The sequence below is a fragment of the Pipistrellus kuhlii genome, unplaced genomic scaffold (genome assembly GCF_014108245.1).
Source record: "Pipistrellus kuhlii isolate mPipKuh1 unplaced genomic scaffold, mPipKuh1.p scaffold_m20_p_10, whole genome shotgun sequence".
NCBI classification, from domain to species: Eukaryota; Metazoa; Chordata; class Mammalia; order Chiroptera; family Vespertilionidae; genus Pipistrellus; species Pipistrellus kuhlii.
In genome coordinates, this window is record NW_023425405.1 from 43442722 (window position 1) to 43457335 (window position 14614).

The window sequence follows — 14614 nt, forward strand, 5'->3', positions numbered from 1 at the left end:
GCAGCATAGAAACTATGTATGATGCCAGATGGGTGCACAAAATAGCAGGGAGAAAGCTTTGCAAAATATATGATTGTCTAATCACTACGCTGTACCTGACACCAATAAAAATAATATTGAATATGAAGTATGATTTAAAATTTTTAAACACTGAACATTTTATATATATTTAATATAAATATATTAAATTATAGACATAAATGATTGCTTACTTTCAATATATTACTGAATATACAAAATCCTTCAATTTTGTATAGCCCAGAAGGTTATTTAAAGTCAGACTTAACTTTCCCCCGTTAAGGCTAATATCCTGTCTGGAAAAGACACCAAGAGAAATGTACCGTAATTCTGTTCATCTTTTTAATACAAGTGAATATCTTCAAGTTAAGTATTATACATATTCCACAATGTTTATTATATTTTTACTTTAAGGTTTTACATGAGTTTATTTATCTTATGTGGTATCTATTTATCTTTCCTTTCTTGAAAAATTGCATGATTCAATTTAGAAGAATAGCATTGGAAGCACTCCAGCTACAATTATGTCTCATCCTTCATAACTGTATTCAAACTATCACTGACTATCTCCTCACAAGCCATAGAAATGGAGTTTATCTGCTCGCATGTTCATTTGTTTGTCTTGGTGATATCCTGTAATTGTGTTCTTCATTTGGGTTCATCCTCCTGAGGTTATATAATCTGTTCCTGGAATCTCCTTATTTTACAGGACTTATAAACTGTAGACATATGTTCAGATCATTACTAAGTGTCTTTAAAACCAAAGCATTATGTTAAGCGAAATAAGCCACTCAGAGAAAGATAAGTATCACATGATCTCACTCACATGTGGAATCTAATGAACAACATAAACTGATGAGCAAAAGTAGATCCAGAGACACGGAAGCATTTAATGGACTTCCAAACCTCAGAGGAAAGGCAGGGGAGGGTGAGTGGGAAAGAGTTCAACCAATGGATTTGTATGCATATATGCATAGCCCATGGACACAGATAATAAAAGGATAGGGAAGGCCTGGGGGCCAAGGGTGGGCAGGGAGAGGTTAGTGGGGGGAAAAGAAGACATATGCAATACTGTCAACAACAAATATTAAAAAAAACAACACCATAATTTTCTTTTTCTTTTTTTACTTAAAATAATTTTAAAAGAAAACTAGAACAAATTGAATACATTGATTATAAAAATGATTAATACTCCTTGATTATTTATTATGTTCTGGGTGTGGGGTATGGCTTTAGAATAGAACAAAAATGGAAACCATTATTATATGTCATTATCACTAGAAATATAAACAACCATCATTAAAGAACTATTACTGCCAAAAATTGCTGGACTATTTTTTTTATTTGTTGAAAAAAAGTCTGCCTTGCTCATATTCATTGGTTGTTGAATTCAATATGTTAAAAATGTAAAATAACATTAATTATATTTATATTTAATGACATCACATTGCTATTTTTATTTACTTAATATTTAGTATCTGAGTTGGAGGAAATATCATGACATTCAAATCTGATATGAAGATGAATTCATAAATTCTACATATGGCACTAAGTTTCTTTCATACACTGACTACTTTAATCCCAGATAGTTTTATGTTTATGAAGTGAATTATTTAAACTCTTCTTCCTCTGCAGATAGAATGCCTTGCCTAGTAAGAAATGCTTATTTCCCTGAGGTGTTTCAATAAATATTAAAGAAAGAAGCAAATTAGTGTTAATATGTTTAGCACATATTTACCTTTAAAAAAACCTCAAAGCAAAACAAGGCTAGTTCTAGCCAGTTTGGGTCAGGGAATAGAGCTTTGGTGTGGGTACTGAAGAGTCCTGGGTTTGATTCCTGTGGGGCCTGGGCAGGAGGCAACCAATCCGAGTGTCTTTCTCACATTGATGCTTCTTTCTCTCTTGTCTATCGCCCTCCTTTCCACTCTCTCTAAAATTCAGGTGAGCTACTAACCAAAAAAATAAAACATCTACGCTGCTTTTAAAGACAGGTTTCCAAGTGCATAGATCTTTCTGCTAACACAGAAACCATGGGGCCACTAAGTTAGTTTGCATGTAGACCATTTTGACATTGAGGAGTCTTTTTTTTCCCCCCCAAAGATTTTAAATCCATTTATTGCCCATATTAGCAGAAAATGTTAGATAAATACTACAAAATATGGAAAAACCTTTTTGGATATACAAGTCAATGTCTAAATTAAAACTAAATGTGTATTTCAGGAAAGAAAGTTAAAATTTTGGAGTATTTATTAAAACATCACTCAGTTTGATAATAATAAGATTCCTAGTAGATATGAAGCATAAAGTAAATTAGAGAAACATCTCAATAGATACATGGTTATTTATTTTATTATTTCAAGAAAATGTACTAGTATTGCCTTCTTAATTGAAGTAATTTCTAATCTGCTTTATTCCATATTTTACTTATAAAATAAATTCCTTTAAACAGTAGGCAGCACATATCAGAATATTTAAGGTGAAGGATGTTAAGTTTTAACAAAACAATCAGTTTCAATAATAAACATCTATGATGTCCACACAAAAGGCAGACATTGAAATTTGATGATTTTCCTATAATTTATACAAATATTTCCATAAAATATCTATAAATATTCTACAATTCTCAAAAAACATATCAGAATACCAAAGGGTGTGGAATAAGATCATATTGGTCATGAAAAGGTGCATGGATTAAAATGCTCTCTAGAGTGAGAATTTGAAAAGGAAAATCTTAAATATTTGAGTTGTGGATTAATTAAATTTTAAGGGAGACCAACTTTAATTGTGTTGTTGGTTCTGTCTCTGACCTGCCAATTGGTAACTCTCAATGCTCTGCTTTGAGTAGCAAGTTGAAATGATATTTAGGATAAGGAAGATGATTAGCAAAAATATCATTTATAGTAGCATTTTATTATTTTTATGTTAATGTACTAAGTATTTGAACAGTTTGGACCTTGGGGACTCTGGTTTCGTTAGGACCTCTTTACAACATAAGAATTATTTTGTTGTTACTCTTATGTTCAGGAAGAAAATGCAATCTGCAATATTAAATCTAACAGGTTGCACACATACGTTCTGAAATATCACTATTATATTATTTTCTGTTGAGATGGATTCAGTACAGTAAGATTCTGAAGAATTTCATCTGGCTATAAGTACAAAGCTGTAAGACACACAAACCTAAGCAACATATAACAATGGTGCTTTGTGGAGCAGGTATTTACACAACAATATACTTTCAGCATATTTTAGAAATGTAAACTAGTATGATTTATCTTTACTGACAAGTTACTGACAACTGATTACTGAAATGTAATACTTAGTAATTCATACTTAGGTTGATATGTGGTGAAATATCACTCGCTATTATCATAAGGATGTTAAGAAGTAGATTAACATTTAATTAATATAAGTGTTTTCTACATGATATCTGAAAAAGCAGAAGGTCTTCCAGACTCTATGGGAATGTATCAATTGATGAGGAATTTATGAGATCTGAAGACAATAAAGTCCACTAATGGAGAGTTAAAATTATTCAACCAAAAATTGCTGCCCTATAAATTCTACTCATCGGTAAGAGTGCTGTACACTTCAGTAGTATATTAAAAACACACGACATTTAGAGAGGATGAAATAAAATAACTATATGAAACTGTTAGCATTCCAATCCCTATCCCGATGGATCTTTATACATTCCACTTGCCTTCTTTGATATCACTAGAATATAAAATATCCCTCTGCTAAAATAAAGCTTCTTTCTGTTCACCTATACTGTCTCTTTGGCTCATAAGTTTCTTCTATAATTTCTACTTGGTTTCTTGTCCATATTTTTGCTATGAAGTAATGGTTCTAATAATTCAATCTTGTGTGCCCAATAGGAAAACCATCTAATCAAGCAATAACAACCACAACAAAAAAATATCAGGTGACCCTACGTGTGCTACAAGGTGTGAAGAACAAGTAGCTCTTTATAAATTAAAAAAAAATAAAACCACACACATAAGGATTACTTTCCTCCCTTCCCCTACATACCTACACACACATCCCTGAAAAAGAATCTGAAATCTAAGTGTTAAAGATTTTCATGTGGGAAGACTTATTATGTATTTTAATTCTTTCCCTATGTATTGAATCTACTTTTTTCACCATAATAATACATTATCTTGCCTTAATGATTTTTGGAATAAATGAATATAACTAAATAAGGCAAATCAATGTAGTTCACATATAAAATTGTATATCCCTACTCCTCAAATAATATTTTTGAGGAGATACCATCCATCTATTAAGTTCTGGCCTCAGCATTCTTTTATAAAACAGAACAAGGCCTTCTTGAGTGTTAGATTATGCATTTGGATCTCTGATTTAGTGGAACAGTGTAAAAACCTCTCATAATCAGAACACTCCCTATTGGCTTTACATCTGAAGATCCCCAAGAGTGCTATTTGTCCCAGTGAACATCTGGAACAGATTACATGCAGTTAATTGGCTCCAGGTCGAGCTTGTTACAGACAGTAGCATGCAGTATAACCTATGCAATTCACTAAATCCACCCACTTGAGGTTAAATCGCACCTACTTCTCTCTATAATTCCTCCCAGATGCAGGGCACACATAAGTGTGCAAACAAAATGCATGCATGCGCGCGAGCACACAGACACACACAAACATGAACTGGAAGATAGCAAAATGTCGATGGATGAGTGGAGAGGTTGTTGGCAATACATTTTACCCATAAATTATTTCAATTAAAAGATAAAGAATTGAATTCAAAAGATTGTTGGGAAGGAAAACAAAGAATCAGGAGCAGCTGATTTTAGAGAGTTGACTGTTTTATAGTAGAAACAATATTTAAAGTCAAATAAAACTTTCCAGCAGGTTCAGGATTTGTGTTTTATTTTGTCCCTCACCCTTAGCATATGTTTCAGCACGTGTAGGTACTTATCAGAATGTCATAGAAGCAAGGAAAGCAGTCCTTTGATATTTAACTTATTTAACAATATTAATGAGTTGGGTTACAAGGAACAGTATGACTACTGTTCATTGAAAACCAAACATCAATCTTCTTAACTTATAGTGTTGGAGGCACAGGGCATGTCATAGCGATTAATGACCAGTTGGAGGAGTAGATATCTCAATACATAGCCAAGGGCCATTAACCCCAACTGGCCATTAATTCCCAGGAAATGTCCTGTTCTGAAGTCATTATTGCTAATAAAATGCACACATGGAAAATTTCCTCTCTTTTGCCTCTGCATAAACATACATTCACATTACATGCAATGTTGCATGTCATGAAAAAAAAAGTAGTATTTCACATGTCCAGAGGCTCAGAAACAACTAAGCCTAATGAGAAATTTAATACCTACTTAAGTTCTACATTCAATTTGCCTTTCACTTCTTTTTCAAAGGGTATGACTAGGTGGACGAATACATGCTTGTATGTCAAGGCTGTGGATCTGCTGCAATCAGATAGCTGTGTTCTGCCAACAAGTGGGTATAGGGAAAAGTGAAAGGAACAGGCAAGTGGGATTAGAGAAACCTGATGAATATGGATAGAAGCAGCTCACATGATGTAATGTCAAAGGCAGTGTGCAGTAACAGCATAGTTTGTGTCATAATATATTAGGTACCAGGACAGGCATGAGACACATTGAAGAATTAGCTCAAGTTCCTCATTGGTGTCCCTTCTTTTCTGCCCCACCGGACTACGCAAGGTCTCTGTTTCCCCTCAGCAATTTAACTATGTCTATCATGCTTCTGGTTTTTCATAAACCCTTAAGTAGGTTTCCCTGTTTTCTGGAACTGCCTCTTTTTGTATCCCACTCGCCTTTATCTGCCCTCCATGAAACTGCCCTAGTCTTGCTTAAACCTATGTGATACTCTCTTGAGCTGTCATCCCTAACATCCCATAAATATCCCAATTTTAGAAATTATTTCATGGTACTTTCTTTTCAGAAAAGAATCTTATCTTTATTCTTACCTTAATAAATACTTAGGCTTTAGCTAGGGTTTAAATACATACATTCATATATATGTATTTATATATGCTTATATATCCATATATATGTATACATATATATATATGTGCATGCATATAAACACACACACATGTATGTGTGTGTGTGTGTGTGTGTGTGTGTGTGTGTGTGTGTGTTTGTTTGAGCAAAAGTTAATTAGAGCAGCACCAAACCAGAAATGGCTATGAGCACTCTACCATCAGGAGTCAGGGAGAAGACATATAGAGAAAGTGCAGAAAGGATGGAGAAATAGAAACATCATAAAAGAGAAGCACATCGATTGGCTGCCTCTTGCATGTCCCTTATTGGGGATACAGCCCACAATCCAGGCATGAGCCCTGACTGGGAATAGAACTGGTAGCCTCTTGGCTCATGGGTGGATGCTCAACCACTGAGCCAAACTGGCTGGGCAGAAAGTAAATTCTTTCATTGGCTATATTTTAAAGTTTAGTTGGATGTTTGTGATTGGTTGTCTTTGGTGTTTTGAGTTCATAATTTTGAGTCATTCATAGGCTTAGATTTAGGTTTACTAACCATCATGACATTAGAGCCATGCCAATCTAATGCCCTTCTTCTTTAATTAGTTTACTAGCATTGTCATTTAATCTATGTAAAGCAATTTAAAAAAAAAACCACTAGTATATATAAATTCTCAATGAATGTAATTTGTAATTATTATTATTATTAGGATTAGTTTAAAATATGTGAGTTTTGATTTTTTTTTTCATATTTTAACAAAGATAACCAAGGCAGCTTCTTTATAGCAACCTTGTTAATAACCACCTACTTTCTCTTACAAACCCTTTATTTTACAGTTAGTTTTTCTATTCAGTGCTCTCCTGTGTATAACTGTATATGGTGCAACTAAGATTACATCGTCTCAGGCCCTGACCTGTTCATCTCTAATTTTCCCAATTTGAGGTAGACTTTGTAAATATCTTTAAAGTCACAAGAGAAGAACTCTTCAAGAAGATAGCTTTTATTTGTTTTTGCTTGGGGGATCTCTTCTTTTGACAATAATATGGGAAAAGAGTAGGCTTCTGCCAGTGTTTTTATCTGATTAAAGAATTCAAATTACAGGAAGAAATGGCTCCTTCTACATTTGAATAAATAGCTTTAGAAGAAGATATGCTAATTAGCATAAATTGTTGATTTTAAGTTATACACTCATTTCCACAACTGAGTAAAGCCAGGCATGGATTTTATTATTCATTTCTGACTCATTTCACTGGCAAAAATCTGTAAGAGCAAAACAAGAGAGAAGGAGCAGTTGTTTTTAAATCTATATACATTCATAAATTTAAGACTAAGACTTGGAAAAATCTGCAAAATGCTGTATTAATAATAGTTCTTTTCTTATTTTTAGCTTGTTTCCACTGTTTCAAAGAGAACATTGTTTTCATCATGAATGCTAATAAAGATGAGAGACCAAAGTCCAAAAGCTACTATTTTTACTTTTTTCATGCGTTGATGATGCTAAGCATGACCATGCTGTTTCTTCCGGTCATTGGAACTTCTAAGCAAAATATTCCACGGCTCAAGCTAACCTACAAAGGTAAGTGTGTAAACGTTTTCAGATTTTCTTTTTAATTACTGTATTTCTTTTATTTAGAAATACATGCTGACTTCACTGACATGTTCATTGTATGGGCATTAGTTAATAAAAATATTATAGAACACAAAGACCAGTCACTTATTATTTTTGTGAGGAAAATAGATACTGTATGTGTATATGCAATTTACATTCCATTTCTTACATGATCAACTACTTAGGAGTATAATTATGAGATTTTGGTCTGCATGTTGTAATCAATTTTGTATTAAAACAAATCAATCTCTAAAAAAAGAAAAAAATATTTCATATAGCTGCTATCAATTAGTTTATCCCTAGAGGATATATATTTTTAAAAACAGTAAGATATCATCACAAAAATTAACACACTGATGTATACCTTTAACATCTCAAGCATGTTCATATTTTATTATTTTAAGGTAGTATGAAAGGCTTAAAAGGATGTGAGAACTATTTCAGATATGAAATATGCTAAGCTAATTGCTTTTAATATTTAAATTAATATAAAAGCAAAGTTTATGAGATTGAGCCAAACTGGTTTTGTGGATAGTGCGTCGTTCTGCTGACTGAAAGGTCCGGGTTTGAATCTGGTCAAGGGTATGTACCTTGGTTGCAGGCACACCCCTGGTGTGGGGTGTGCAGGAGGCAGCTGGTCGATGTCTCTGTCTCATCGATGTTTCTAGCTCTCTCTCTCTCCTCGCCCTTCCTCTCTGTAAAAAATCAATAAAATATATTTAAAAAATTACAATAAAAGCAAAGTTTATGTAAGTTATACTCAATAATCTTATGTATATGTATGTGTAAAACATATATGTATATACTTACATGTGAGAGAGAAGACAGAGAATGCCAAGTTTTACGCTCAAAGATTTCTTTTTGTTCCCTTTTCTATGATATACCTTTGGCTTCTTTCATACCTTAACTAATGAGAGGAATGCAGGGGGCTCAGACTTCTCTATTCTGAAGTTGGCAGGTAAATATCCTGGCGGTTTTAATATCCTCTAATATTCAAGACAGCTTATTTTCAGCTTAAATTAAATGTCAATTATAAAAGCTAAATTGATATCAAATAAAAGTGTTAATGGAATTAGCATATTATATACATTTCACATTTTTATATGTTGGTATTTGTTTGGAAATTTATATCATGAATTAAAGAGTTAAGGTAAGATACCTCTTTTAGTTTTATAGTCTCGTTGAATTTCTAGAACAGATAAAACTAATCTATGGTTAAAATAATCAGAACATAGCCTTTTTGTGGTCAAAGGGAAGTTAATTGGAAATGGATGAGAGAGGAAACTTCTTGGGATTATGGAAATGTTCTCTATTCTGATTAACATATCAGTCACTGAAGTATATGGATGTTTTACAACCCTTCATATTGCACATGTCCAATTTGTTTATTTGCCTGTACTTAAAAATCACCTTAAGAAAAGAACAGAAAATAAATATGAAAATTACATGGAAAGTTTGAAAACAAAGATATTAAGGGAAAAAAGGAAATGTTATCTGATTATATGCTAGTGAATAACACAAGAATGTTGCATTGATAAGGTGAATAATGTAAAATAAGTCAGACTTGCAAAAAACTTTATTAGTAGTTAATAATCAGTAACTATGGAGTCATTAGGAGCAAAGTATTGGTATAAGGATTGTGTGTGAATTGTGTCATTTCATTCTCACCACCATCCTGTGAGATGGGGATCATTACCACTCCTTCACTATGTATAAAGTTACAGAAGTGCCGAGAAATTGAGAAATGTGCCAATATCCCAAGTTAGTGCGTGGTTCAGCTCCTGCATCAACCCATGCTTCAGAGGACCTGCATGCCTAATCCTGTTTCTCAGGCCCGAAACATCAGTGGTTCTTCCCGGAGGCACTTGCCTCCCAGAGTGAACTTTAAAGTTGGAAGAAGCATCGTGCTGGTATTTAACCAACTGAATACATGAGTTTCAATCATTAAAACTGAATGGAGTTGAAGAAGACTGCATGCTCTGTTTAAGATCACTGGGTGACCAAAAAAAAAAAAGAAAAAAATAAATCACTGTATGGCCAGAATAAAAGTTCAGATTTGTGAGATTCTATGCCCTTTGATAAACTTACGGGAAAAAAAATATAAGTAGATTGCCATTATGATAATTGGTCTTCATAATAAAATTTTTATACAAGTGATTACTCAAATGTAGTAAGCTAATCATTTAAAAAATAAATAATTAACAATAAAAAGGCATTAACTAAGTTTTTCCCTAGGTAGAGTTTTTTTTTAAATATTAATAAATGTTTTTGGACTTGGAATCAACCTTATAAGAGTTTAAAATATTTTTTATATATATCTTACAGATTCTCAGACCTCTCAGCACCTAGTGCTTATATATAAGGAGAACCTGCTATAAGTGTTGGATTGATTAGACTTTAAGAACTAGTATTTTTATGGTTCTTATATTCAGTATACTTATGGAATGTTATAATTGTTAGGTTTTGATCTATATGTAGGTCATCTACATATCAAAGGCTGCTAAACAGTAGCAAAGATTAAATGCAGGGTAGGAATTACAGAAATTGCCTCCCAACTCAAGCTCAATAGTGATACACAGGCATAGGCACATTCTAGCTGGCTACCAGTAGCTTCTAATAGTCATTCATTTCCAGAATACATATACATATATTCTGAGGCTAATGTGCTAAGTGTCTGACTGTCCAACCGGTCACTATGACGCACACTGACCACCAGGGGGAAGATGCTAAACGAGGAGCTGCCTTGAAGTGCACTGGCCATTTATAGAGAAATGGCACTGTGGATCTGGCACCTACAAAGCAACACTCGGCTTCTCCCAAGTGAGACACAGGCCCTGCCACCACCCCAGAGTGACACCCCACCAAATTGCAGCCAATGCTGCTGAGACTCCATGGTGCAAAATGTGGCCCACAGCCCAGCCCAGCCAGGAAATGGTGGCTGTGGGCTCCAGGTAATGACACCATGTAGCAATGCCTGGCTTCCTCTCCCTAAAGACTAGCCTCCTTGGAGTTTCTTCAGCCCGGGAACATGGCTTGCTTTATAGCCAGTTACCATTTTACACTTTAACCAAATGTTTGTGAAGCGTTTTCCCATGCCTCGTCTCATTTGATACTTGCAGAAGTCCTGGAATAGGTAGATAGGAGACTCAGTGGAATCCTATTTCTTTTCATTAGCCAGAAAATGGAGATTTAGAAAGCTTAGAAATTTGACCCAACTGAAAAGAAGAAATGGGAGACCTTGAAAATGACTTTAGGTTTTCTCACTGCGCAGAATATAGTCAAACACTGCTGCAGTTAAATATTTTACCCTTTGTTTTCCCTGCGTAATCTATTATAATAATCTGCTTCTTATTGATATTTACTCCTGTGTTGCTGACAATTACCTGAAAGAGAAGTTGGAGTGTTTCACTAGGCTGGAAAAAGTTTAGCTAAATCAGAAAGCAGATCTAATTGAGCAAGTTTCTCTCTCTCTATATATATATACAGCTCTCACTGGAGCTGTTTTGATCTGTCATTGTTGATTGAGAATTTGGTTGACACTTCTATCATAAAGGGCAAATAGCGATATTAAAATATGTCTTCTAATTAATTTCCTTTAAACGTGCATGAATTTGTGCACTGTGCCACTAGTATACTAATAATAGAGTAGTCACCTTGGCTAGGAGAATTAGTGACAACTTTTACTACTCTTTTCACTATAAAGCTTGAAAATCATCATGTAGAACTATGTAGTCTACATTTCTCATCCACTTTAAAAAGTGTCAACAGTTTTCTTATCCACCTCTTCTGTACCATATCTGAGAGTTTAGAAAGAAAGAAGTTCAAATCGTGACATGCTGCTTTTTAACAATGGACTATTCTTGAATATACAATACAATGTGATGACATAAAAATTGTTAACTTAGTGTAATGGTGAGAAGATTGCTTATATTAACATTTTCTACGTTTATGATAATAATCACAACTCTCCTTTGGCATTTTCTCTCTTTCTCTGATAATTCTGACTAATGAATTGAGATCAACTGGTACCACCCATCGCTTCAACAGTTTTAGCAGAGTGTAAAAGTTTATACTTGGGCACTAAAACACTGGCAGAATAGAATGTGAGGTTAGAAAAATAATCCAAAATTAAAAATTAAGTTGGGTTTAAAACTAATTTTAATGGGCACAAAATCAGCTTTGTTTTCTTTCCTTTCTTTAACTCATGCAGCCAGTGTCATTGTGTCAGCTCTTTGAAACATCTGGAAGATTATTTTGAGGGATTTCCTAAAGGCCAACAGAAACATAACAACCATTTTATCCAAGGAATGCTTTTTGATAAAGACTTAGCTTTGAACAGCTAAATCCACAGGAGCTTGTTTGCTTCTATTGTTGTATAAAGAGACTTCTATTCAGTTGCATATTTTGAATTCTTGTACATTTACTCACACTAAATTTGTTTCTTGAGTAATGAGTCAGGAGCCCTGAGTCAGGGTGTTCTATATTTCTGGATTTTGTGTTATACAATATGTATATTTTATTATACATATATATTCCTATAAGGTGGGCTTCTCACAGTGACTTGTAAGTTTGTACTATAGCTGAAATAAAAATAATTTAATTTGAGAGGTAACCTACTTCAATCTTTTCAATCTTGTAGCAGTTGTAAACATTTTCTTTTTTAAAAAAATACATTTTATTGATTTTTTATTTATTTATTTATTTATTTATTTTTTTTTTAGAGAGAGAGAGGAAAGGAGAGGGATAGAGAGCTAGAAACATCTATGAGAGAGAAACATGGACCAGCTGCCTCCTGCACACCCCCTATTGGGGATGTGCTGCCCGCAACCAAGGTACATGCCCTTGACCGGAATCAAACCCAGGACCCTTCAGTCCGCAGGCTGATGCTCTATCCACTGAGCCAAACCAGTTTCAGCGGTGTAAACATTTTCTAACTCACAATCATCATGAAGGAACTCATATGGCTTAAGGATATTTTTGCATAGAATCACTAGTCTCTTCAATGTTATTTGTTTGAAAACCCTAGTAGATGAGACAAGTAACATAGCTAAAAAGAAAATGGACAAAAATAAATAAATAAATAAATAAATAAATAAAATCTAAAAAGGAAGAGAAGATGAAAGTTAATCAATTTTATAAAGATTTATTCCTTAAGATAAATGTTGTTTCTTTTCCCTTTTTTTTTTTACATCTCTCTAGTCTTTCTTTTCATTTTACTATTTTAAATTTTAGAATTGACTTTCATTTAATGGCTTACAATAGAGATATAGATCTGTCATATACATATATATGCACACACATAAATAGTATATTATATGTATACACACACATAAATAGTATATTATATGTACACACACACACACACACACACACATATATATATATATATATATATATATGGTCTGATTCTCTATTATCATTGAATTTATTGGGATAACATTGGTAAATAAAAAATATATAAGTTTCAGGAATACTATTTCTATAATACATCATCTGTATATTATGTAGTGTGTTTACTACCCCAAGTTTATATAGTATGTTTTCAAACTACATTCTTTAGAGTCTGGTATAATAAGCATTCAGGTATCAATTCCATTCCAATATTTTCCTTACAAAAGTCTTGCTATCTCAAAAAATTACAGTAAATCTACAAAGCACCAGTAAGTCAACACTGAACCCACATGTATAAGACATCAGAAAGGAAACTAACCCACTTAACATTTACCATATATTCATCCAGTCTACAAATATGTATTGAACAATCACTGTACCTAACACTGTCCTATGTCAGAGAAAAGTCACTATCCTCTTCTAATTTCTTTTTTAGATAGAGATACAGACAATGAACAGGTAACCAAACAAATGAATATTATTTAAAATAGTGGAAGTGCTATGAAGAATATGAAGCAATAGAATGACTGGGTCCATGAGCCCTACAAAAATGTATCACAAAGTTTGATGACACCCTGAAAACTATCTTCTTCATACCCATTTTGTAGATAAGAAACCTGAGGCTCAGAGTCTTAAGGCCTTGCCCCAAAGCAAAAAGCCATTGCATGACAGAACTAACTTACGTGCTTTCATCATTCTAGTTCAAGGCCCATGATCTTGACACTTTGTGTGCCCTTGAGATAAACATCGTGTGTTCAGGTACACAAATATCATGATATATAAAAAAATACACTGTTTTGTTTTCACTCTTTTGGCAGTATGTTCTTTCAATAAATATCATTAGTAATAATTATTTTTTGCTCCTCAAAACTTATATGTGTTTTTTAGGGGGGGAAAAAACCAACAACTAGAAATCACCTTTAAAAATTTTATCTCCAGATGTATAACTGAACATTAATCTATTTGATAGAATGTTTTTTGGCTTTGTTTCAGTTTTGTGATAAATGAGTGGATATGTCTATATATTTTTCTTCCCTTAAAAATTACTCTGGCCCTAACCGGTTTGGCTCAGTGGATAGAGCATTGGCCTGCAGACTGAAGGGTCCCAAGTTCAATTCTGGTCAAGGGCATGTACCTTGGTTGCGGGCACATCCCAATCAACAATGTTTCTCTCTCATCAATGTTTCTAACTATATCCCCCTCTCTCTCCTTTCCTCTCTGTAAAAAATCAATAAAATATATATTTTAAAAATGACTCTGTTTAGCTGTGAAGTGCAGGATGTATCTTAAGTAGAAATTCATGGCTATTTGATTCATCTAACTTGTTTGATTTGACTCACCCCGTGGTCAGCAAACAGCGGCTCTTGGGCCCTTGAGTGTGGCTCTTCCACAAAATACCACGGCCTTGGTGAGTCTATTTTGAAGAAGTGGTGTTAGAAGTTTAAAAAATGTGGCTCTCAAAAGAAATTTCAATCGTTGTACTGTTGATACTTGGCTCTGTTGGCTAATGAGTTTGCCGACTCATTATACATCTGGAGATAAAATTTTTAAAGGTGATTTCTAGTTGTTGGTTTTCCCCCCCCTAAAAAACACATGTA

General features: G+C 33.7%; 1 protein-coding gene across 1 annotated transcript in view; it reads left to right on the forward strand.

Moving 5' to 3' along the window:
* Positions 1 to 14614, forward strand: part of SEMA3D (semaphorin 3D) — a 176410-nt gene that overhangs the window by 47065 nt on the left and 114731 nt on the right. Inside the window, exon 2 of the mRNA XM_036429561.2 lies at positions 7404 to 7592. Coding sequence (XP_036285454.1) covers positions 7442 to 7592 — 151 coding nt within the window. The 5' untranslated portion in view covers positions 7404 to 7441. The remainder of the gene's footprint in view (positions 1 to 7403; positions 7593 to 14614) is intronic.